The sequence below is a fragment of the Hirundo rustica genome, chromosome 2, assembly GCF_015227805.2.
Source record: "Hirundo rustica isolate bHirRus1 chromosome 2, bHirRus1.pri.v3, whole genome shotgun sequence".
In the NCBI taxonomy this organism is placed as follows: domain Eukaryota; kingdom Metazoa; phylum Chordata; class Aves; order Passeriformes; family Hirundinidae; genus Hirundo; species Hirundo rustica.
In genome coordinates, this window is record NC_053451.1 from 108,917,211 (window position 1) to 108,944,872 (window position 27,662).

The 27,662-nt window shown below is 39.3% G+C and overlaps 1 protein-coding gene across 7 annotated transcripts in view; it reads right to left on the minus strand.

The window, feature by feature from the left end:
- DMD (dystrophin) overlaps positions 1-27,662 on the minus strand; it is a 1,060,860-nt gene that overhangs the window by 540,268 nt on the left and 492,930 nt on the right. For all 7 annotated transcript variants that reach the window (XM_040088691.2, XM_040088709.2, XM_040088718.2 and 4 more), the window contains one exon: positions 10,590-10,740. In XM_040088691.2, the coding sequence (XP_039944625.2) occupies positions 10,590-10,740 (151 nt within the window). The remainder of the gene's footprint in view (positions 1-10,589; positions 10,741-27,662) is intronic.

Consider the following 27,662-nt stretch of genomic DNA (forward strand, 5'->3'; position numbering starts at 1 on the left):
ATTTGGTGGTTATTAAATCATCAACATCCATATAATCCAATTTAGATATAAAAGAGGGAAATTATTAGCATGACCATAGCTTTCAGCACTGAAGCCTGGATTCTTGATATCTTCTTACTCTAAACATCTACAAGGCGAAAATATGATGTTCCTGACAGCATGGTGCAGCAGAAAGGAGGTCTAGAGAAGGCACGAGTCACTCACAAGCCTTTTGCAGGCAGGGATAAATACTCAAAACTGTAACTGTTGGACAGTTCAATGTAGGAACAGTTGGAGATCTGTAATTTACAGAGCAATTTCTATAACTAGGGTATCCTTGGAAGGTAGAGTACAAGTGATAAGGCCCATCATCCAATATTTAAGGTCATCTGAGACCTTAAAAATTAAACATATCCTTGATATTTATGCCGGTAAATGAAAACAAACAAACATACAAACAAACAAAAGCTTGAGAAATTAATAATGATATAATAGGAATATTTTTTGAATCAGTGAAATTATGAAAAGTAAAATACTCGTCATTGACCAGTCACAATAAATGAACATCATGAATACAGTGGAATTTCTTCAAAATTCACACCCAGAACTTCATAATTGCGCTATTGAAACTGCACCACTTAATAAAATGAAGTCAAACTTGCAACCCACAGTTGGATACTAAATATAGGCCATTGAGCAATTCTTAAAACCAATGCAAGGAACAAATATTCAAAATTGTCTATATTAAAATAAAAATATTTTCAAATTCTCAAGTAATGATTTAGGTACGTAACTTCACAGCCCAGTTCTTAAACTATTGTAGAATTCCTCTTTTTGCAGCTTTTTATCACGCACCTGTGACACCACAAGCCCCCTTATACCCCAATTCTAATCCTTCCTTGCTTATTTGCTGTATATTAACCTAGCATTAGTTTCTAGCATAAATGGTGGGTTTTGCTGGTTTGTTTTTGGTTTTTTTTTTTCCTCATATGGAATGGAATGTAGATCGAGGCTGCAAGGCAGATCAGAAGAGAAGGAAATGAAATAAATGTTTAGATAGATGACTGAAAATTCTATTCTAGCATTCATCCATGGTAAGATACAACCACAAAACCCAGCACCTGAGCTACCTTGTTGATGGTACAGATGGTATTTCAGTTTGGGTAATAGTGTGCTATTTTGGGAACTCATGCTCCAGAAAGAGAAATAAGCACAGGAAATAAGAGACAAGTTGTCTGGTGTCCTAGGTTACAATGTAAAATGTGCCCAAAGTATGTATTCTCTCACCATCTACATGAAATGTTGTTGTGCACCACTGTTTCCCGTGCCCCCTCCCTCCAGACTATCTTCTGTTAATGGCCCATCAATGCCGTCCTGCATGACTCATAGATAACTCTCCCCAGGAGCTATCTCTGTTTAATAGGCAATCAAGGACCCATTGCAAAACTGATAAAATGATATCAGTCCATTGTGAGATGCTCCGCCCAGGGGGAGGAGCCAAGCATTCCCACCTGGATATAATCGGGGCCTTGGGACAGCACAGGCAGCCTTACCCACTGAATTCCCAGAGGACAAGAGCTACCAGACCTTTCTGCAAGAACACTGCTTCAACAAGACCACTTCATCTGGACTGCCACCACCACGGTTTCAGGTTGTATTCTGACTCTGTCAGTGATCTTTTGTACCATTGCATGTGTTTTATTTTATTTTACTTTTTTTTTTTTTTTTTTCCTCTCCTATTAAATTGTTTTTTCTGACTTGGAGTCTCTCGCTGGTTTTGCCTTCAAGCCAGTACATATATTTTGGCGCCCAACGTGGGGCAGGAGGTACTGAGAAAAGTCAGAATTACAATTTTGTAGTGAGGAAAAAAGAAACAGCTGTCCGCTATGATGCTCAACATGCTTTCATATATCTTATACCTAGCTCTCTACATTTTCCCACACATGGGGCAGTATTTGCCGGTCTTAATGCTCATGTGTAGACCAGGGTATGGTACCAGAATTGCTGTATTGGTCTATTATGTTTATTGTATGATAACCTCTGAGGCAATGAGCATCATTCGGAATATATACTCTATTTTGTGTTCTTGTCCTGGTCCAGAATGCTACATCTGGGCTCTCAATAATCGCACCCAGCCCCTGTGGGGAGGGGTAAAGAATGATTTTTTCCAGTCTTTTAGGTATGGCACAGCAGTTTTCGAAAGTATTGAGTTCTCTCTAGGTGCCAAGGACAGCATAATATTGTTGTTAGTTCTGCTTTGCCTTCTCTGCACGGCCTGCACCATGTTTAGAAATCAAACACTACATGGGGTGGTGCAGCGTCTCCTTGAGGAGGAGGGAAAAAGAAACAAATGCAAAACAACAGCATCCATGTCTACACAAACTGTCGTAGAGGAAACAGGAACCGCATCTATGCAGACTGTCACAGAAGAGAAAGGAACCAAAAACAAAGCAACAGTTTCTGCATCTACTCAGACCATCACAGAGGAGAAAGGAACCAAAAACAAAGCAACAGTGTCAGTGTCTACACAAGCTGTCACAGAGGAGAAAGAAACCAAAAGTGCCATCAGCATCTCCACACAAACTGTCACCGAAGCAGAACAACCTAAACCAGTGGCAGTTGCCCCTGTTCAGAAGAAGAAATCAAAGAGCAAATCAGTCCGCATAATGACTGATGAGGATGTGGCAGGACCTTCGCACCCAGCAGAAGAGACAGAGCCAGAGATCATCACCCGCTCTCTATCCCTGGGTGAACTGCGTGACCTGCGGAGGGAATTCACCCGCCAGACAAACGAGTCCATCCTAACCTGGCTGCTCCGCATCTGGGACGCTGCAGCCAATGACACCATTCTGGACGGAAGTGAAGCCAGGCAACTGGGATCGCTGTCTCGGGATGTGGTCATTGACCAGGGGATCGGGAGAACCCAACAAACTCTCAGCCTCTGGCGGCGACTGCTAACAAGTGTGAGGGACAGATACCTTTGTAAAGAAGACCTCCAGGTGCACCAAGGAAAATGGAGCACAATGGAACAAGGTACCCGATGCCTGAGGGAATTGGCTGTGCTGGAGATCATTTTCTCAGAAGACGAGAGATTTCCTAAAAGCCCAGATGATGTCCAGTGCACATCGCAGATGTGGTTGAGATTTGCACGGCTTGGACCAGAGATGTACTCCCGTTACCTGGCAACGCTGCAATGGAGGGAAGGTGAGGACAAGGTGGGCGTCTTGGTCAATAAACTAAGAATTTATGAGGATACTGTCACCGCCCCATTTCGTACCCATGTCTCATCCGTGGAAACAAGGCTGGCTGAGCAAGTCCGGAGCTTGATTGAAGAGGGCCATCAGAAACTAAAAAAGGAACTTAAGGAAGAAATTTACCACATCTCGCCAGAACCAACAAGAGTCTCTGCCATTAGGAGCAGGTACCCACCAGCCAGGGAGAGAGGATACACTCCACGGGGTAACCTCTGGTCTTTTCTTCGGGAACATGGAGAAGACATGAGGAATTGGGATGGAAAACCCACCTCCTCCTTAGCAGCCCGGGTACGTGAACTGAAGAGAGAGACACCTACCACGAAGAGCTCATCTAGAGCCAACATTGCTCCAGTCTCTCAGGCACAGAACCCCAGACAGTATAAGAAGAATGATATGACTGATCCACTTGAAGGGACCTCAGGAACATATTTACAGGAAGAAAGCAACGTGTACCATGACCAGGAATAGGGGGGCCCTGCCTCTAGCCAGGTAGAGGAAAGGGACAATCGGATCTATTGGACTGTGTGGATCCGATGGCCTGGCACATCTGACCCACAAAAATATACGGCTTTGGTTGACACTGGTGCCCAATGTACCCTGATGCCATCAAGGTATGTAGGAACAGAATCCATTTCTATTTCTGGAGTGACAGGAGGGTCCCAGCAGCTGACTGTATTGGAGGCCGAAGTGAGTTTAACCGGGAATGGATGGCAAAAACACCCCATCGTGACTGGCCCAGAGGCCCCATGCATCCTTGGCATAGACTACCTCAGAAATGGATACTTCAAAGATCCAAAAGGATATCGCTGGGCTTTTGGGATAGCTGCTGTAGAGACAGAAGACATCAGACAACTGAGTACCTTGCCTGGTCTCTCAGATGACTCCTGTGCTGTGGGACTACTAAGAGTTGAAGAACAACAGGTACCAATCGCCACAACAACAGTACACCGACGGCAATACCGCACCGACAGAGACTCTGTGACTCCTATCCATGAGATGATTCGGAAACTGGAGAGCCAAGGGGTGGTCAGCAAGGCTCGTTCACCTTTCAGCAGCCCTATATGGCCAGTGCGTAAGTCCAGTGGAGAATGGAGACTGACTGTGGATTACCGTGCTCTGAATGAAGTCACCCCACCACTAAGTGCTGCTGTGCCAGACATGTTGGAGCTTCAGTACGAGCTAGAGTCCAAGGCAGCAAAGTGGTATGCGACCATTGATATTGCCAATGCCTTCTTCTCCATTCCTTTGGCAGCAGAGTGCAGGGCCCAGTTTGCCTTCACCTGGAAGGGCGTACAGTACACCTGGAACCGACTGCCCCAGGGGTGGAAACACAGCCCCACCATCTGCCACGGACTGATCCAGACTGCACTGGAAAAGGGTGAGGCTCCTGAACATTTACAGTACATTGATGACATCATTGTATGGGGGAACACAGCAGGGGAAGTCTTTGAGAAAGGAGAAAAGATCATCCAGATTCTGCTGAAAGCTGGTTTTGCCATTAAGCGAAGTAAAGTGAAGGGACCGGCCCAAGAAATCCAGTTCCTGGGAGTAAAGTGGCAAGATGGACGGCGGCAGATTCCCACTGAGGTCATCAATAAGATCATCGCCATGTCCCCACCGACCAGCAAGAAGGAGACACAAGCTTTCCTAGGCGCCATAGGTTTCTGGAGGATGCACATTCCTGAGTACAGCCAGATTGGGAGCCCTCTCTACCTGGTCACCCGCAAGAAGAACGATTTCCACTGGGGCCCTGAACAGCAACAAGCCTTTGCCCAGATCAAGCAGGAGATCGCTCATGCGGTAGCCCTTGGCCCAGTGAGGACGGGACCAGAGGTGAAGAACGTGCTCTACTCAGCAGCCGGGAACAATGGCCTGTCTTGGAGTCTTTAGCAGAAGGTGCCTGGGGAGACTCGGGGCCGACCACTGGGATTCTGGAGCCGAAGCTACAGAGGATCTGAAGCCAACTACACTCCCACAGAGAAGGAAATCTTAGCCGCCTATGAAGGACTTCAAGCTGCCTCAGAAGTAATTGGCACTGAAATGCAGCTGCTTTTGGCACCTCGACTACCAGTGCTGGGATGGATGTTCAAGGGAAAGGTTCCTTCCACGCATCATGCCACTGACACCACATGGAGCAAATGGATTGCCCTCATCACACAGCGCGCCCGTATTGGAAACCCGAATCGCCCTGGGATTCTAGAAATTATAACTAACTGGCCTGAAGGTGAGACTTTTGGATTATCTTTTGAAGAAGAAGAAGAACAAGTGACACGTGCCAAGGAAGCCCCACCGTATAACGAGCTACCGGAGACTGAAAGACAATATGCCCTTTTCACTGACGGTTCCTGCCGAATTGTAGGCGCTAACCGGAAATGGAAGGCTGCAGTATGGAGCCCCACACGACGAGTTGCACAAGCTACTGAAGGACAAGGTGGATCAAGTCAAGTTGCAGAACTTAAAGCCATCCAGCTAGCTTTAGATATTGCCGAACGAGAGAAGTGGCCAAGACTCTATCTCTACACCGACTCGTGGATGGTAGCTAATGCTCTGTGGGGATGGCTGAACCGCTGGAAAAAGGCCAATTGGCAGCGCAGAGGGAAACCCATCTGGGCTGCTGAGATTTGGCAAGACATCGCCGCCCGAGTAGAGAAGCTGACCGTTAAGGTTCGACACGTGGACGCACATGTGTCCAAGAGTCAGGCTAATGAAGAGCATCACAACAACGAGCAGGTGGACAAAGCCGCCAAGGTGAAAGTATCACAGGTGGATCTAGACTGGCAACACAAGGGAGAAGTATTCTTAGCCCGTTGGGCCCATGATGCGTCTGGTCATCAGGGGAGAGATGCAACATACCGATGGGCCCGTGACCGAGGGGTGGACCTTACTATGGACAACATCTCACAGGTCATCCACAACTGTGAGACCTGCGCTGCAATCAAACAGGCCAAGCGGGTAAAGCCTCTGTGGTACGGTGGACGATGGTTGAAGTACAGGTATGGGGAGGCCTGGCAGATTGACTACATCACCCTTCCCCAAACCCGCCAAGGCAAGCGCTATGTGCTAACTATGGTGGAAGCCACCACTGGATGGTTAGAGACCTACCCTGTACCTCATGCTACTGCTCGGAATACTATCTTAGGCCTTGAAAAGCAGGTCTTGTGGAGACATGGCACTCCTGAGAGAATCGAGTCAGACAATGGGACCCATTTCAAGAACGGCCTTATAAACACCTGGGCTAGAGAACATGGCATTGAATGGATATATCACATCCCTTATCATGCACCAGCTGCCGGGAAAGTTGAACGGTGCAATGGGTTACTTAAGACTACCCTGAAGGCGCTCGGTGGGGGGACTTTCAAAAATTGGGAACTGAACTTAGCAAAGGCCACCTGGATGGTCAACACTCGAGGGTCAATCAATCGAGCTGGTCCTGCCCAGTCTGAACCCTTGCACACAGTGGATGGAGATAAAGTCCCTGTGGTACACATGAAAGGCATCTTAGGAAAAACTGTTTGGATTAATCCCACATCAAGCAAAGGCAGACCCATCCGTGGGATTGTTTTTGCTCAAGGACCTGGTTCCACTTGGTGGGTAATGCAGAAAGATGGGGAAACCCGTTGTGTACCACAAGGAGATCTAATTTTAAGTGAGAATTGAGTGTAGGGTTTCATTCTGTATATGTGTATATTTATCTATCTAGCTGTAAGAATGTATTAATTTAGGTATGATGTAGATGGTCATAGAATAAGGGGTGGATTATGTCCTAGGTTACAATGTAAAATGTGCCCAAAGTATGTATTCTCTCACCATCTACATGAAATGTTGTTGTGCACCACTGTTTCCCGTGCCCCCTCCCTCCAGACTATCTTCTGTTAATGGCCCATCAATACCGTCCTGCATGACTCATAGATAACTCTCCCCAGGAGCTATCTCTGTTTAATAGGCAATCAAGGACCCATTGCAAAACTGATAAAATGATATCAGTCCATTGTGAGATGCTCCGCCCAGGGGGAGGAGCCAAGCATTCCCACCTGGATATAATCGGGGCCTTGGGACAGCACAGGCAGCCTTACCCACTGGACTCCCAGAGGACAAGAGCTACCAGACCTTTCTGCAAGAACACTGCTTCAACAAGACCACTTCATCTGGACTGCCACCACCACGGTTTCAGGTTGTATTCTGACTCTGTCAGTGATCTTTTGTACCATTGCATGTGTTTTATTTTATTTTACTTTTTTTTTTTTTTTTTCCCTCTCCTATTAAATTGTTTTTTCTGACTTGGAGTCTCTCGCTGGTTTTGCCTTCAAGCCAGTACATCTGGCTACCATGTGAAAGCAGATTAGAAAACTGTGGCTTTAGTGTATTGAACATGGTCCGATAGGGAAAATGACTGCAGCCTGTATGAACAGAAGGGGATAAACATCAAGGAGCAGATAAAACTGAGCTGCAGCTCAGTCCTGGCACCAAAATAAACAAACTAAGTGCAAATGCAGGTAGCTGAAGATGTTACAGTTGCCAAGAATTAAGGAGTAAAGAGACAGAATAAACTCTCTATCACAATAATGAGAGAAAAAAAAAATCCTTAATTACTTTAAGGACAGAGCCCGATATGTTTCAAAGGGATTACATGATGTGCTATCCATGAAATATCCTTTTTAATCTTGAGTCTCCTAATCATAAAATATGTCAATTACAATTTCTTAAAAACTGAAATGACATATTTCTTCTCAACACCATCTCAGAAAGTCTAGTGAAAAATTCACAATAAGAATATTTAAGAGTTCATGACCTGAAGCGAAACTATTCTTAGATTTCATTCACATTATTTATAATACATAATGTTGCTTAATACCATGCCATTATGCAGCAAAGAGGAACACACCTGCCCTCCCCAAATACACCTGAAAAATGTAATTACATTTTAACCACTATTAACATAATCATCTAATCATACTGTTGACAATTTCATTTTATATAAGCATTTTACTCTATGTATTTATTGAATATTAATGAACACATTAATTTTTACTTTTCCAAAGTAGTCCGATTCAGAAACAGTATTACACATCTGAAGGTTTTGTATATTTTTCTTTTTCTAAGCCAGTTCCTTCTTAAGTACCAGACTATTCACTTGCTTGTATAGCATTTTCAAACAAATCCTGTTAATTCTGAATATGGTTCACTAAGCAGCACGATCTCATTAATAAAACAAGTTGCTACTCTAGTAAATCAGAACGCTCAGCTGTTTTAACTGTTTCCCTAATGGAAATTCTAATGATCTCTTCAGTCAGCTTCACAGAAGCCTAACATTTTTGAAACAAGACCCAGCAAAATAAAGAAGCAATGAAAAGAATGGAAACAGTGCAACTTCAGACTAAGCATTCTGTCACAAATAAATGTTAACTAACTTTGGGTCTGCATTCTTGAGGTTAGTTGGAATATTTTTGCATTAGAAAGGTACTTTTGTCTGTTGTACTGAACTAAATGAAAATTTTAAGTGACAAATTCGTGAGTTCATGGGATTTCTAACATAAGAGAGAAGGGAAGAAAGGAAAAGGATGTCAAAAAGAAGAGGACACTCTGCAAACATATATTCAAAATGTTCTCATATGTTGCGTATGAAAATAATAAGTGGATAACAATTGGGAAGGAGGCTAGGTCAAAGAGGAATGTAAAACAGAAGCAGTCTTTTGCACTGGAATATAAGTTTCTGCATAACACAACATTATCTCAGGGTCTTTCAGTGTGATGTTCAGTTTGGGATGAACATCTTTCTTAATGATGATAAGAAAATAATGCTTCTAATCTGGTGAGATTTTGAAATGTGCTACACACCCAGTGCATTTTTAACATCTATAATACATCTTACCTTCACCTGGGCACTCCCAAAAATCAAGCTCCTCCGAGGGAGAATGCTGATTTAGCAAGGGGTTAGAAAAAAATGAGACAAACTTTTTTCTTTTTTTGTAAACATCATTTGAAACTGCTCAAGGATCCAAGAATAGTGCCAAGAAAGGTGACAGTGCACAGGCAAAGCAAAGAAGAATGGGTAAGACTTTGTAACACCTTTGTGTCAACCTAGAAACACATCTTACTTTAGTAATATATATGTTTTTCAAATTGTGGGACTGAGAAAAGGAGTTGAAGTGTCAGAGAACATACACATAAGCTCTACTATCTTTTACATATGCAGCAAAAAGCATCTTTAATTCCTTGATGACATTCTATTTTGTAAATCAGATCTTAGACACGTTTCTTCAGTATTCAAAGCATTGAAAGTAATGTGCAGAAAATGTATTATTAATTGCTATTTTAACTGCTTCAGCTTAGTGTGTTACTTAACAGTTATACCTTTTTTTAATACATACTTGCACTACACAATTTTGTTTCCTTTTCAGTTCATCAGTTTTACAGTCAAGAAATAACAATGTGAATCTCTAAAAAGTTGACTTGAAATATTAAAATTCAGATGACATGATTTATTTTTTAAACTATAGGCCAAGCAGTAGGTTAGTGTTGCAATCAAAAAAAAGTCTGGCTTTAATGTTAGACAGACCTAACTTCTTTCAACCTGAAATGAAGTAATTCAGTCCAGCAACTGAAATGTACAAGTGTCAATTACTTTAACAGCACTTTTTTCTTTTGCACGAGTAGCAATTTCTAACGTGAATCCAGAGTTTGGTCAAGTTATTCAGCTGAAACTATCTACTTCCAAAACATCAGTTTGGAATTAATTCTTCATGCCCATTACCATTTGAATCACATAAGAGGGAAATGCAATAAACTACCAAGAAACTAGAGTTATTATTTTCCTTATGATGCTCAAAGAGCTTGGAAGATGAAAAGCATACAAATTGGAACTGGACACATAGCAACTAAGTGGCTATTCTGTCACACTGCATTTCACAAATACAAGCATCCTCCAGGTTCTTTGATTAAAACATGAAACAGGCAAAATAAGCAACACTTGCAAGACATCGTTCACGGAATATCTCTTGTACAGCTCAATGGCTAATTACTTTTCTTCCACAAGAATTTAAAAGTCTGATACTCCTGCTGGTCATAAATACCGTATAGAAATTTAAGAGCACTTTAATTAAACAACAAAGAAATACTTAACTATGAAAATACCACAATATACCATGTCATCTCATATCTTAATTCTTTTAAAAAATGTATCTTATAACAAGCTAGTGAAAATTTGTAGTTAACCAGAAAAGCAGGCACATCTGAACAAAACTGTCACTGCCCACTAGAAATCCGCCTTAAATGAACTGCAAAACTATACAGATTAACCACAGCTGCAAATTTCTTAAACCCCACAGAAAAACAGGATATAGGCTAATCAAATCATACCTGGATAAATTGCTTGGTTTTCACAAGCCCCACGTCTCCAGCCTCTATCTGTGCTCTTGACAGCTTCTCCTCAGTTTCACTTAGCCAATGATTAAATCTCTTCATGTCAGCATGAAAAATCTGCCACTTTTCCAAAGATTTGTCAAACCGTCTGCAAGTATAAAAGGAGATGAAATAACAATCTATTTATACTTTATTTATTGACTATAGAGAAAAAAAAAATAATGTTGTATTTTGGATGTCTCAGGTTAAAATCAGTAATATATTGATGGTATAATATATTAGCATTTATTATAGTTATAGCAAATGGCAATATGGCAGTACCTCTGAAGTGAAATTATCAATAAGCAAATGCACCACAAATCTATTTTTTAATCCATTTGAAAATTCTTTTAAGAAAATGCAATGGTCTTCAAGTGAATTTCCATTTCCATTGTGCAAAGGGACTCTTTAACAAGACCTTTCTCCTATTTTTTACTTTGAGTAAAAAGTTTACTTTATAACAATAATGATGCAAAGAAATAACAAAAAGTCCCAAAATAAAAGGATGATTGAAAAAATAGAACATTAAAAAAAAAAATTAAACAATAAACAATGATGAAAAATATTACTACCATGTCTGCAAGTCTACAGTTCACTACAAAAAGACCAGATAAGTACTTCCAGCACTTTGGGAAGATCTGACCTGTTTTTGTCTACAGTGACAGAGTGATCTTTTGCTTCAAGAACTGTTTGACTTGGCCACTGCCAAATACTAAAGAAATGAAATGAAGACATATTATAAAACAGATTAAAAGGGGGGTCTGCAGATAGCCTGCATCTTAAGAAATTCAGTTATCTTGTATGTTAGATTGGTGTGGAAATGTAATCACTAATCAGAGATTAGCCAGAATGATTTGTTAGAAGATAATCATTAAATGTGCTACTGTTGTTTAGTTTAATAATCCTCCTTTACAGGATTATAATAGGGTTTAGGGTGTATTTAAAGGATAAAAACAAAGATGCTCAATTATTTCTCTAGGAGTTAATCTGGTTCTATATGGGCAAACTATACAATTATTTGAATGTTAAGGAGTTTAATTCACCAAACAAAATTATATTACTATGAGGGAATACAGATAGCCTTTTCCATTTTACTGATGATTTTTCATTTTTTAGAAGAAAATATAAGCAGACTATTGACCTGATTAAATACTGTAGTCACTCATCTAACTTATTTATTAAAATGACTGAATTTATCATGGTTAACATATTTTATTGTTCAAAGTTGTCAAACCATAATTGAAGGGCACATGACAGGTTTGTTTTGGTGGGGGGGGTGGGTGTGGGGGAGTTGTTTGTTTGGGTTTTTTGGGTTGTTTGTTTGTGTGCTGTTGTTTTTTTGTTTGTTTTTTAACTACCTTACTCAGCGTTACAAGGGGGAAAAAAAATTACTTTAAAAAAAATCTCATAAAAAATAAAAATAAAATTCCTTTTCTTTTGGTCCAGAATCATCTCTCTTTTTGGACACTACATTAAAACATTTTTCCTTCTGTTCCTCACAAAGCAAAGTTACTCTTTTCATCACGGGAAGCTTATCAGAAGCTTAAATGTAAAAAATTCAGTAGGGCTTGATATTAATATCATTGGATTTGCATTCCAGAAATTGCAAACTGAATCTTCCATCAGCCTACTTTCTTCCTCCCTCTTTTGCTCTGGGAAATAACAGTCATAAAGAGAAGAAAAACAAAATTTGCAATAGTTGTATAAGTATAAACCATGATAAAATATTAAAAAATCAGGTAGACTTTATCAGCAGACCAGGCAACTAAAATTCAAGGTTCTTGCAGTGATTAAATACCTAAATACTGTTACAATGAAAAGAGAAAATGTAATTTTTGCTGCAGTGGCAGGTGTGGGTCCATTTGAACATCATCAAGCAGCTTCCTGCACTAGGAAGTTATGGGACACCTCTCCTGAGTATAACTGAGAGTTTCCCTTGTTGAAGCTCTGTATTACGTCTGCTTATACACGATACTCCTTCCAACAGCTTTTTAAAGTCTAGAAATAAAGAGACTTTTCTTCGTTTGTTTGCTTGTTTTACCATGCACAATCCTGTTACCAGGTGGTAAGTTCAAAACCCACAAAAGGAGAAACCTAATTAATTACCAACGCTGAACATCTAAATTGCTGAAGCCTTGGCACAGCATAATGGAAAATAAATTTGTTAGGGAGCAGTACTCCGAGGACTATGAGAACTCAGAAAGTGCCTCAGGAATCCCCAAGCACACAATTTTGAGCAGAGGAAAATTAAAGGCTATGCACACCCTTACCTTACCCTGTTTGCCATCAGAGACAAGTCACTGAGCTAAAAAAACCCCAGTGTAGGCATTCATCTGTGTCTTCACCTGCTCAAACCCTTTCCCTCTGACAGGCATAAGCCAAAATAGTGGCTTTTGTGGGGCCATTAATAGTGGATAGTGGGTGACTGTCTGAAATCTGGGCACTATTTCCTTCTTGATGTGTCCTTCTCTCTGGTTTTCTTAGCACATCCTCAAAAACAAGGTGCAAACAGACACCCTGAAGCCAAGCAGGAGGTTCTGAATGAGAATGTACAACTTGCACACGCCACAAAGCACATAAGCATTGTACATGGGCTCTGACAATAAGGCAGCTTTATTCCTCTGTCTTGAGCATGTTTGGGTTGATAAGCAAAGAACAACTGCCACACTGGCCCAATTATTTCATATATATATATATATATATATATATATATATATATATATATATATATATATATATATATTTTTTTTTTTTTTTTTTTTTCCACGCTCCAGCAGGGACCACGTTAAGCAGTGGCTTGTGGGAGCAATTTCATTTTATCATATTAGTACATAATGGATTTATTTTGCCTCCGGAGAGCAAGAATGTAAAAAAGGAACCAAAGAAAACTGCTAGGGTACGTACACAACACAATTTACATTAAGCCATAAAAGTGTTGGTCATTTCCTTCCTTTCTCTCTTTTGAACACTTTGACCTGACCTTCTAGAAGTAAAATTTTTGGTAGCATACTACATTATATTGCTCAGAGATTTACAAATGCCAATTTGGATGTACTGTCAGTGGGACTCTAAACTGCACAATGGGATTGCACTTGATGCTCTGTGTCACAAGACTGGTGTTTTTAAGAAGCTGTGCAAAGGTGAAAGGAAAGACCTTTAAGAACAGGAAAGACAAATATAAGATGGGGTACAAAAGGCTATTGGTTTGTTATTGTAAACCAGATCTTAATTTTGCATCTGTGTTTCAACTAATTCCTAGATATTTTGGTAACATTCCTTGATAAACTATGAAACCCTCTTTTGCAATAGATTCTGGTTCAGCAAAACTTCACAATCAATTGACCCACAAGAAAAAGAAAGCTATTATTTATACAAGTTCCTAAAAGACATGACTTATGTCTTTTGTTATTGTAAGAAACGTGTTTTGTTCTTCATATTGGGAAAAACAGTCCCAATGTTTGAAGAAACTTCATTTCTATACTGCTGCTAAACAGTGTACTGCAGGATTATGCTAATATTAACCCAAAAATTTTGCAGTTTTGTCAGCTTGATTCAGCACAATTAGCACCTTGTAAAAAATACACAAAACATCAAAGTAGAATAAATAATTATGCATTAGAATGTGAGAGCATTAACTTTATTATTTAAGGTCATTCTTATAGATAACAAAATAAGAAATCTTGTTTTTGTCAAGCAACTTCTACAATTGAATTGTTTAAAGAAAGAGTTAACCCATTTTCAGAGGTTTTGATGTTTTAATTTGACTTCACAGAATTCATGTGGGTTCTTAGTTTATATTTAATTTCTATATCCTCTCTGCATTTGGACTGAAGGTGATTATCTCATTTTTGACACTGCTATATCTTGATCATGATCTGAAGTTTTGCTGTGGGTCCATTCTGGATCAGCATTTAGCTCTACATATTCTGTTCACACCTTTGCAGCCTGTCTTTCACCCATAAACTACCAAATAAATAATGAACTGCAACCAAAACAACCATAGCAATGGCATTCATCAATTCAAAATTTAATTTCTCTCCTCTTCCCAGAAAGCAGGTTCTGCAGCATGACATAAATTAAAAACATTCTACATTACAATTACATTAAAAATATTTTGATACATTGAATTGTATTGATTGTATTATTCTTCTCCTCCTAGTTACTGATATAATACTATTCAGTCTCTATCAAAGAAAATGACAACTAAATTAGCTAAGAAAAAGCAAGGTCATGTCAGTCGTTGTTGGTTTTTAGGCATACACAAATCCATTTTTATTATACATGAGAGAGCAATAAACTTAATAACTACTTACAATTAATAACACAGCAAATGCATTGGATTCTAATGGATGCTGTGCAGAATCGCTCAGAATAATTTATAAAACATACATTCTACTTCTAGGCTAACCAAAACTATTTATTAGGCATATGAACTTCAGAATTACAATTCTTTATTTCCTATAAAGTTTTCCTTCATCAGAACAGAGATGAAATCATGTATTTTAGAAAACTTTGCCTCAACACCTGGGTTAAGTGTAGGTAACAACTTCTCCCTAGAGAATGCTTGATTAAATGTGACCTAGGTGAAAAAGTAGCGTATTTTGCAACTCTCTTGTACATTAAAAATATCCATGCAATTGGTAATAAAACCACAAATTTCATAACTTTCTGAAAAATAACCATCAAAGCATGATAAGGAAACCCCAAAGCAAAAATTTTACATGGAACAAAGAGTGGCTCAATTTTACGGAAATTCAAACCAGTATTTCTGCCTGCATGTGAAGAGCATTATGCACATTTCATCCTTCCAAAGGTGACAGTGCACACTGCACACAGCCAGCATAATGCAGTGTGTTACTATCACCCACCCTATGGTTGCATCCATCTGATAAAATTAAATATGAGTGAAAAATCACATTAACTGCTGACTGTCAGGGTGATGCTCTCCTCCTTTCCCTGCCCCAGGGGCTCTGACCTCCTTAAGGCCAGTTCTGATGTGGCACAGCAGCATGAGCTGTCATCGGCCTTTAGCGAGAAATGACTGTGAGAAACCTCAGCTGGGGTTTCTGCTCAGAGCTTCAGGGCCATTCTTCAACTCAGATCTCGACCTGGGCTACCCTCTAAGTCTGTCCACAGCAGCCAGAGACAGCTTTTCTCTCCTCTTTCAGGTATCGTGGAAACTTTGCGAGAGGTCTCTGCTTGCAGCCCCTTGCCCCAACCTTGACACTCTCAGGCATCCCTTCTGGAGCTCTCCAGAGCTGGAAGCCTCAACTGGCCTGCATGCTGCTGTTTAAACACTGAGCAAGCATTTCCACTGTCCTTCAGTGCCCCAGCTCCTGTGACTCCAGGGTGGTGGCTGGAAGGTGGGGCAGACAGCACAGAGGATGCATGTCCTACCAAGGACTGCCCAGCTACATCCACATTCCACTGACCAAGTGTCCATAACTGCTGGAGCACACTGGACAAGCTCCTGGAGAGATGATCTTCACCTGGGTTTCATCTGAACCAAATGCAGAGCACTCTTTGGTGTGAGACAGAGCAGAGCAAGATGCTGGTCCCAACCCCAACAAAACACCCATGGACAGAGTCTGAGTCAATATCAGTGAAATCCAGCAGCCCATTCTGCTTCCCAGGTTCTGCTGCAGTCCAGATCCCATCTGGGAGAAGGCTCAATGATAGTTTCCACAGCCTGAACACAGAGACAGGTGCAAGACCCAGATTTATAGAGAGCTGGAAAATCATATCCAGTTGGGGGAAATAAGTTCTCAGAAATTCCTCAAATTACCATCATAATTCATAAATTAAAATAAAAAAAAACCCAAAAAACAGTGAATTTGTGGCATAGAGCTTAAGTATGTGAAGTGCCAAGTATATATTACAGGATGTCATCTCAGTAGTCCCCTGCAATTACTATGACGTGCCTAAATCCCATGATTTCCAGTGACAGAGTTCTTAGTTCAACCTGTAATAACATGTTTTATCCTCCAAAATTGCCCTGTTCAATCTTATGTTTCCCCTGCCTATCTTGATATGCCCTTACAATGGTGGCTTTAGAGCAGGAAGAATAACAGAAGACGGATGATACCGGTTAATGCTGGCTGTTGACTCCCTGAGCCTCAAAGATGTTATTTATCCTGTTTAAGGTGTGGTAGATGTGTAGAGAAATATATACTGGAAAATTAGATGTCCTCGTTTCACTGAAAATCATAGTAATATCAGAGCACTTAGCATTATCTTCTTACAGTACCGATGCCTGTATTGGCCAAGGTATTTTTTTGTCTTTTACAGGTTTTCAGTCGGTTAAAAACCTTTCTAATAAGTGATGGGGGTTTGTTTGTTTGTTTGTTTGTTTGCTTGTTTGTTTAACTTTACAATAAAATTTCATTTAAAACCCATTTTTCCTTTAATTTGGAAAACTCATTTGAGACAAGAAACTTAGGTCCAAGTAACAGTTACTAGGTGTTATGGTAAGAGTAACATATAGTAAACAGCTCTGTTTTTTCTGAAACTAAGATGTTGATGACTTACATGACTTAAAGAATGGAAAAACAGAGAAAACGGTATTGATAGAGGAAAGAGTACATCATACTGCTATCAAGCAGAAAATATTTGTAAGTCATAAAGAGCCTATTTAGATTAAACACCTTACGGTATCTTTTCTGTGCTTAACAAAAACGTCTCAAATAATTCTGCCACCTGTTAGTACAACAGAAAAACAAACAAAAATTTATACTATGCTCAGATAGAATATTTTCCAGTATCATTAGAATTAATAAGGTTTTTCACAGTAGTGGCATTTGAAGGCTTGCTTTTTACCTCACACCTATTCCGTGAATAATGATTTACTGTGATGAAAAAAAGCATTTGCAATGTCCAGGATAAACAGGAAAAATACAATGTGTTTTTTTGAAAAGGAGCTGAATGGCAAAAGTTACCTTACCAATGGCAACTACTACCACCTAAAACCTAAAAAAAAATTGGTCGCATGATTATGAGGGATTTTATATATATAAACATGTATATGTACAAATATATATTCTCCATATATAAGGATACCCAAATTATACACACTAATTTACAATTTAAAAAAAAAAAAAGTTCGCAATATCATATATATATTAGTCTTGTGAATAACAAAATACCTTCAACACTGTCAATTAAAATTTATCAAGCTAGATCTTACTTCATGAATACATAGCAAAAGGCAATTTGGCTAAATGAATATGATTGTAATATGGAGAACTTAAACAATGCACAGATGCCTACAAAGGCCATTATCAGAAGGTTATTATCTCTATTCTTTTCTAGTCTAACATGCAATAGAGAAGAAGTTCTACCACTTGATCCAACTCAGTTTGGAAAGTTTCTAATGACTGGATGGAATAACTTCTTCCAGAAGACAGTTATGAGTCCTGGAGGTAACTCTCAGAAGCATAAATTGTGGCTATTCTGTATGTGGAAGGTTTAGGGTGGATATCAGGAAAAGGTTCTTCACCCTGAAGGTGTCTGGGCACTGGACAGGCTCCTCAGGGCAGTGGGCACAGCACCAGCCTGACAGAGCTCAAGGAGCGTTTGTACAACTCTCAGGCACAGGATGTGACTCTAGAACTGCCCTGTGCAGGGCCAGGAGTTGGACTCAATGATCCTTGCGGGTCCCTTTCAGCTCAGGATAGTCTGTGATTCTGGGTCCCATAAAGAATCCCAAATACATCATCCTGTCTGTTCATCACTGATCTCAAAGAATAAAACACATGTGAAAGTAGTTCAAATTATGCAAGCAAGCAATAAATTCAAAGACGTTGTTGAGATGATGATAGAGGCCATCTTTGTACAATGTTACATGGTCAGCCACCGCTGCAAAGGCCTTCATAAATCTTTGTGGGCAGTGGAGAGTCTTCATTGCACATCCTATTCTTCAGTAATCAAGAGGAAAAAAAAAAACAAAACCAAAAAACCAGAATATAATTGACACAGACTCTAAGGTCATGCAGATTAAGACACTAACAGGTAAGTTTAATGCAGTTTCTGTCTTCAGTTATCTCCTACCTCAAAGACCTTTTCTTTTGTTAGTTTTGTTTTGTTCTAGAACACAGAAGCTAACCAGAAATCTCGTCTTTGGGGATACAGTAATACAGCAAGAATCAACAGAAGCTGAAGAGACATCGCCTGCTTATCAGAGAAAAGAAGCTCACATATCTATGAGTCTCTGATCTTTCATATAGTCCATATGTCAGTCCCACTGGACAGTAAGAATTATCCACAGAATAAAAGCTCTGAAATGGAACTTAAAAATAAGCCTAATTTAAAAATGGCATGTTCATTTTAACAATCTTTATTCACTCTCAGTAAAGAAAATAATTAGTAGAATACATATTATTCTCTCTATATATAGAATAGATATGTATTTAGATTAGCAGTCTTTGAGTCATAACAACATTTTAAGTTTGTTTGCTCATTCATTTAAAGTTTATATTGAGATATTAGAGCTCTGTTTAATATTATAACTAACATGTTCCATTCTCTGATTTGAGTACAATAACTTTTACTTTCTTGCAAAACAATGTGCAATTATGATCCTAAAGAACTATAGTTAGACTTTAGGCATAACAAATTATGAAGAGAAAAATATGAGATTTCAAAGCAGTTACAATTAGCTTTTAGTTATTATGTGTCCCACTCGAGATATTTTTAGTTAATACTTGTTAATTGAACTGTCAGATATATTAAAACAGATTTGATTAAAATGTCCATATTTTGCCACTGCTACTGTGACCTAGCTACTTAATAAGGTATATTTTACTTCTCTGTAGATAAACTAACTAAAGCAAAGCGATGTACAAAGCTCTGCAGAATATTCACATTGCGTATTTCACGAAGTGAATTTTTCCTAACTCATATTTTGATGTTTTAGAGAGACCCACTTTGGTATGAAAATTCACAGCTATAAATCTTTTCAGTATTATATCACAGAAGAGAGCCTTGGGTGCTTTTTTTAGCATAAAGAGTTGGGCAGCATGATGGAGCTGCCCATCTCTTAAACATGCACACATAGTCACGTTAATTGGCACATAATGACTCTGTTGGCATGTTTACAGCAGTAAGAGTATTAGGGTCTTTATCACCCCATTGTGTCATACAGAAACATTAATCAGGCACTGTGAGACATTAAGTCCAGAAAAAGTTTTTGAATTATGTACATTTGGCCTATTTCTTTCTGCAACTGCAGCCTCTGGGAGTTACAGAAGTTTTTGTGTCATAAAAAACCCCTGAGAACTCCTTCTAAGAAAACTGTCCAGGATTCACAATGAGAATTTTAATTGTTATGTAACACAGGCTTATGTTGAACTTAATGTAGGGGTTTTAATTTGCCCATAAAATCAAGGAGTTTGGAATTTGGAAATAAATCTTCCAAGCAGGTTTGCACTTTTTCTCAAAGCAAAACAAATAGGTATAGTTTGGATTGTGACAACATTTACTGCTACTAAATTAAATATACAGAAAAGAAAACCGAAGTGGGTGAGAATCTGGAGGAAGACTGTGAACAACACATAAGAGAAGAAGGGGCAGGGCAAAGTGCTGGATTAATTTTTTTTTTTTTTTTTTCCTTTTCTTTCAATACTGATCCTTTTTATTAGGAAGAACTATGTCTTCTATTACTATTAATATTTAGCACAATGAACAACTCAGTTTTAACAGGAAAAAATGAGATACTCTTAAGAGCAATCAGGTACAACTATGAAGTGCAGATTTACAACATTGGCTGAATAGGCTTCAGTTCCTTGCCCTTATTAATCATATTTCCCACCTTACCTTGTGGCTAGCACCTCAGGGATTTCCAGCCTAGCAATATATTTTTTCTCCAACTATTCAGATTTGCTTGCCAGACACATAAGTTAGAGAGAAATGGCAGTTTAGGCAGGAACCAAAAAGAAATGGCAGTGTCTCCCTGGAAGACAAACCTGACACTCCAATCCCAGTAATGGCCCATGACCTACCACACCTGCAAGAGAATCACTTCTGTTTCTTACACTGCTCGGACCAATAACCAACAATTTCAAATTATCGTTACATTTTGCTTAAAATTTGCAGAACTGCAGTTCCAGGGCACAAACTTCTTTTTAATCAGTAGAATAAAGCACTGATTCAGATTTTCACAAAAAGATTTTGAGATTCCCAGTGCTTTGTCTCCAACACTAAAGAAAGTCTTGAAAATCCCTCCTTGCTTGCCAGAGCAGCAAGCCAACTGCAATGGATGCTTCTGCAATTGGTCCTTCATCCCCTTCCTCCTGTAACTAGGAAACACAAAGAGATAGTCCCTGGAGGATAAAGTAATGACAGCAAAGCTCTTTAAGCTTAAGCAACTTTCTCTTTCTGAAAGGGAGAGGGCCTTACAGTGCCATTTACAAGATGACAGCCAGCTTGATTTCTCCAAAAAGAAAACCCCTAGAGTAGTTTGAAAAAGGCTCCCAGTCCTCTGCCAGCTCCGGGGGATCAATACAGCATTCTCATTCAGCTAATTTCTCCCAGATTGCCGTGGGAAAGGACATGCTAAGTTGTTTAACTAGGGAAGAACAGTTTTCTATCAAGCTGTGGTAAGGTATTTTTTTAGTTCTCTGGGCCCTGATTACATCTTGTTCGGTCCCAGGTGAATCTGGTGACTGTCACAGGAACATTCCAGCACCAGCAAAGAACTGTACTGATCCTAACGGAGCTTCTGCAATACAGAATGGACTGAAATTATGAAAGTGGCGCTTAACTGTAGAAGAAAGAAACAGCTGACTAAGCACATTGTCCTCTGTAAATACAGAAAAAAATACTGCACTCACACCAAGATCTTCCTTATATTTTTTAGAGAACTCTTACTTCCGTTGTTTCTTTAATAGTAAAAGGTCAAATAACTACATTGAGATTTTTACAAAAATGTGTTTAAAATTAAAAACTTAGGGCTCTACTTACTTAAAAAAAAAAAAAAAACCCAAACCAAACAGCCAAGCAGGTATGTAGTTTGCTTGAAATTACTGTGGAAGAAAACATGCTGCTCATTTGGAGACATATGCACACAAAAGAAAGGGAAGGAGATGAAAAGTAGAAGGAATCCTACTCCCTTCTGTGATAGCCAAAAACAGCCCAGTAAGCTGTTGAAGAATGAAAAAGCTTCAAGCTGTTGAAGAATGAAACAATCTTTCTTAGTTTTGGACGTTAGCCCTAGGGAAAAGCTTTGACACACCAGCAAAGTCTACTTACCTTTGCTTCCCTTATATAGCAAACATCTCAAGGTTCCAATTCAGGGGTTTTTACTAGATGGAATTACATCCTTGTATTACAAGGTTCTGTAATTAATTTATTCTACTTACTATAAATATGTCTCAGTAGACAACCAGATGACAGAAGGAGCTGCACGTTAGTGGAAATCATACACAACACACCAGTTGTATTACTTATAATATCAAGAGCATTAAAATAAGAATCCCTTAAAATTACATTTAATCCTAATTGTTAGATTCTTCGTTGTCAGAAGTAAAATCTTAATATCTTCTGTGTAACTTCAAATACTTTTTTTTTTATATAGTAAGTTAATCCAACAGCCACTGCCACAGAAAATTTAACTGTGTGCAATGTACATAAATATATACTTGTCTGTATATATATGTATAGAAAGGCTTTATTTTGATTTTTCACTCTTTGCCTGGTACACACTGATGACTTCAGTGAATAATTTACATTTCAAAAGATACTTTAAATACAAAAATGCTGACTAGGGAAAATGTTAAAATTCAAGGATTATCACATCACTGTAGCCAAGATTTCTTGTGCTCTCTACTACTAAGGGGAAAAAAGGGTGATGCAGTAAAAGGACTAAAATTCAGACATCCTGCTCAGAATCTGTGTGCCGCTCTGGGGTAGTAATCTACCTTTCTTTCCTCAAACAGTACTAATGTCAAGCCCAACTGCAAAAGATTTGTGCAGATGGAGTGCAAGATTAAACCTGTTTAGCACAGTCAAGGCTCACCCGGCTGGGTGCTGGGTCCCTTCCAGGGTGTGCATACACTGCACAGCCTTACATCTCTTTTTACCCAAAAAATGACCCATCTGCAGTAGCTGATGGCCAGAGCTTCCACCATTCACCAGGAAGTCAGCTAGACCAGAGGTTATGTAACTGGGTAGCAGAGGAAGGTTGGGGAAAGTTTTTAGGATATCAGGAAAAGGTTTTTCACTCAGAGGGTGGCTGACCACTGGAGCAGGCTCCCCAGGGGAAGGGGTCACAGCACAAAGGCTGAAAGAGTTCAGGAAGCCTTTGAACAATGCTCTGGTGAATCTTGGTGTGTCTAGCACAGGGTCAGGAGTTAGATTCAATATTCTATGATTCTACTACTGTCATCATAAACTCCACTGAGCATGAGTCCACAGGAATATACAGGGTCAGTGAACCCCAGTGCTGTAGGTCCATAAACCCAAAAGGATGTCACTATCAAATCATGGTGCTAACAATTTCACAAATAAGAAACAAGAGATCAACAGATTTCTGTTGCAGGGGATGAAGGGCTCCTAAGTGCCAAGTGTATGCTGAAATAGGCCCCTCTGCTCCATACCGTGGCTGCTGATTTCAGGAGTCTGAAAATTGTCACTAGATCCTCATCCTCATCTACTTGTTTGGAGAATGAGAAGTTGCACTTTGTCCCTCTCTCCTTTAGCAAACACAGGGCTAGGTTGAGCAGTCATTAACCTGGAGGTGAGGTTTAGCTCACTAGATGATTTGCTGAGTTTGTACAGAAAGTCTCCTTGACAAATGCTGCTGACAGCAACAGAAAGAATACCACTGGGCAGTTTTAGAAATACCAAATACATAAAATAACTATGCATTCATGATGATGATGCATGATTTACTATTTTTTCTCTTGACCTAGGACCAAGGCAGTGAATAACAAAATTATCCCCACTACCTATTGCTATTCCTTCTCTGTTAACAGGTAAGGAATCTGGAGCATCCTGGCTTGGCACCCTTTGAAAGTGCTAAGCAAGCAACCTGCTGTCATTTAGCCCAGCTGGCGAGGAACCCTGACTGCATCCAAGGATTTACATAGGTGATAAAATAGAAATATTAAACAACAACAAAAAGTAAATGGAGGAACAGAATGAGCTTAGCTGTCTAGCTGTCTTGTGAAAGACAGTATTGTTGTTTTGAAGCTACAAATAAAAGGGAGAGGGAATTATTAAAGAGTTAAAACTGTGGGGTTTTTAAAACTTCTGCTTTGTATTTCACTGTTTAGTGACCAGACAATTCAGAGTTAAGGTAGAGAATAACCATTCCATGCACTTTAATCAAAGTTGGAAATTTGTACAATATAAAAATCTTAGCTAATGATAAGTCCTAGAAAACTACAAGTTATTCACAGACCTTTTTATTTTCTTTTCAATACAACCTTCTCTTACTCTGTTCACAGACATATCATATTCAAGACTGTAGAAGCCTACGCAGTTTACACTTCACAAAAAGTGTGCTCTTCCTCTGTCCCTATCAGAATATTAGAGGCCACACGTAGCACTCCCAGAGCTCCCAGTTATGCAAGCACAAAGGGCAAGCTAAATCAAGAGTTTCAGCCTCAGTTTCAGTCTCCCCTATTTTCCTTCCAAGTACACAGAGGGCTCAAAGGTAGCTCACTGAGGTATCCCTGAATGACCATAAATGCTGATTTATCATTTCTGCTCTGTCTTAACATGTTCTGCATTGTTCAGATCATGTCAAGCATGTTTTACATTACTGTTTCAACATTTCCAGCAGGTACTCTCAATGCAATGTATTCTACCTTTCTATTTGCAGTGATTGAAGGACAGACCATGCTATGCAAACAAAAGTCACTTTGTAACACTAATCACCAGTATCTATAGTTCTATAACTTTTGTACAAAGTTTTCCACTCGAACCCCTTTGTCCCTGTTCCCTCAGCAGCACAATGTTTTTGTTTTCTAGTCCCAGTTACATTCTCTTGCACCAGCGATGTCCTTGTCACATCCTCTCTTGTCAGAGCAGCCAGAGTGGGCAGAGTGGTGTCTGCACCTCTTGTTCTTGCCCTGGGTTTCCCTCTCCTACAGCTTCCACTGTACCAGGACCAGGAGGTCTGTGGCCCTACCCAGCTCAGGTTCTGTAGCTGTCTGGTCTTCCATAATCTTTAACAATGTCACCATTTTCCCTGCTTTAGAGGAACACTAATACTTTAGAGGAATATTAATACTTTAGAGGATACTTTGGAGAATCATTGAGTTAACAGCAACACTTATTGAAATAACCTGAGCTGGTGAAGAAAAAGGATATGGAAACTGTGATTAAGTCCTATTTTCTTTCACCAGGCAAGATGCTACATCTTGCCTGCACTGAATGTCATGGACTTGACTTCAAAAACAAAGCATCTGTAATGTCTGCTACTAGTGACTATAGCAGCAGATGACAAGTCTGAAAAAGAGGTTTAATAAAAACAGCAAATCCAGGTGAGAATTGACCTGGACACTCAAAGATGACTGCTAAGTCTCATTCTATAAATGTTTTCATATATGATTGTATATTTGTGTACTACTGCTCCATGGACCACAAGCTGAAACAAAACTTTGCTGCAAAATGATTTTTATCTCTTTCAAGAGTAATGAGTTCTAGCGTTTTTTTATTTGTTTGTTTGTTTTTTGTTTGTTTGTTTGTTTTGTTTTTAAATTTTTCCTTTCCTATAGTAGTGCAAATCCACTGAAAGCAGTGGAGCTGCTTCTGACTTACAGTGCCAGAAGAGAGTCAGCATTAGGTGGTTACAGAAGCTTTCTATTTTCACGCCATCAAACTACAGATCCCCTTCTCTTTGTCTGATGTGGATAATTGCCCTCTCATTTTTACAACGGAACAGAGCACACAGGAATTGTTTACAAATGTACCAGCCTTTTCAGAACTGATTGGAGAAAGGATGCCAAAACCACAACCGTGCACAGCCCAATGGTTGCTAGGATCACCATGTTTGACTGGTGCTTCCCACGAAGACACCTTGGAAACAAGGTCTATCCTGCTATGTACAGTATGTGCAAGATGATGGTGCTTTATAGGATGCAGAAAGACTTGGGGAACTGACCAAAGGATTGTGTATCCAAATGGGAGAAAAGAGATGCACTTGAACTGGCATTGCTGTTGTGCCAGAGGATTTAAAGACAGTGAAGAGAATTGTTGGTCTGCTTAGCACCCTGCAGGGACAAAGACACTCATGGTTATTAGAGGAATTTATTTCTGGGCTTGCAGTCTCCCACAGTGTCTACTAAAGAGTATCAGTTCAGAAAGGCAGCAACATTTTCTCCTTTTTCTTTACTGGCAAACTACAGTGGTTGTCATTAATCACCCTGACAATATGAAAATGCAGCATTATTCTTTCTTAAGTATATCTATGCCTTCTGATTTTTCACTGATCTACCATGTTATCAAATGCTATACACACACAGACAAGGCACACAGTTGTGCGTAGTGAAAAAGGAAAAAAAAAAAAATGCTTAAAGCAATCATAATTAAAATATTTGAACCTGGGGTGTATTTGACCTTTATGCTTTTTAACTAAATTTTCTTGCTTGATTATATTATTGATTTGATTTTATTAGCATAGTAGCTTTTAAAATTAATATTCATTGTAAGATGCAGTCTTTCATCTGTTGAGGAAAACCAGAAATACTTTTTCCTCGATAGAAAAGCCTCAACGGTAAATTCCTAATCTCACCATTTCTACACTGAAATCAGAGGGGATAATAGAAATAAGTCACTAACTACAGAGGAGCCTTAAAAAGTTCAGAGGAAAAGATTCATGGAACAGTAGGTGTCTGTAGCACATTTTTGTGTTACATGAGGGCCTGTGAACCTGAGTGGAAAAGAGCAACTCAGTGATTCCCCAGATTTACGTTTCATCTTGGTCTCCATCTAGTCAGAGGGCATTCTGTATCCTGACAGCAAGGAAAAAATACGCTGGAAAGATGGAAAAAACACTTCTGTTAGTCAGTCCTGTACAGCGCTGGGAACATGGCAGAGACACCAGGCAGCCCTGGCCCCATGGGTGCAGTGCCCAGGGGAGAGCAGGGAGGGAAGAAAAGAAGGAAAAACAGGGAAAAAAAAAAAATCACAGGATAAAGGGCAAATATTTTCCAAACACTTTGTTATTTCTAACATCTGTCACAGCTTCTCACTTCAGTCCCTCCTTATGTTCATAAAGGTGGCACTTGAGGGAAGTGCTCTTGTGGGCAGAGTGTCAGGATGGAATTTAAGGTTCATTTCTTGGCAAATTAGAGTATTTTTATCAAACCTTTAAAAAGCATCTGAATATCACACCTCTTCCTGTCTTATTTATTAACTGAAAATAATATAATTTTTTAGGATGTTTTGATTTAGCCAGATTTCTTAAGGAAACTAAATAAGAGGTTAAAAGGTCTAGATATAGAATTCAGAACTATTTAATACATAAGACAACTTCTGTTATTGCTTATGATCTCTTTGCATGTCATCATTAACTGTATGACATCTGAGTAGAAGTGTCATGTGCACAGCCAGAAAACACTTCTGAAGGTTTTGCCAGAGTATCATGGGAAAGCAATGTGTCTTGAGCGGCCCTACAATACCACAAAATCAAGCTTTAATTGCAGAATATCTACCATTAAAGAAGGCATAATACGCACAACCTTACAAAGGGGCAGAGTCTGGCTTTGAAAAACCAAAATATTCAACAAATGTCTTGATGACTAAATTCTGTTATGTAGTAAAACCTGCAAATTAATTTTTTAGTTCTACATGGAAAGCATTCACAATTACTGCATATTTTATGCTATAGTAATATAGGCAGTCTATACACTGAAGCATGTTAATAGATATTTCTGCAAAATAAACATTTTAACATTTAAACAAAACATTTTAAACATTCCAAGCAGAAGATTAATAAACAGATTTTTTCAGACTGCATACCTAAGCTATTAATTTTCCTAAGTTAAAAAGTTTAGACTTTTTACTGCTTTAGAACACAACAATTCTGAG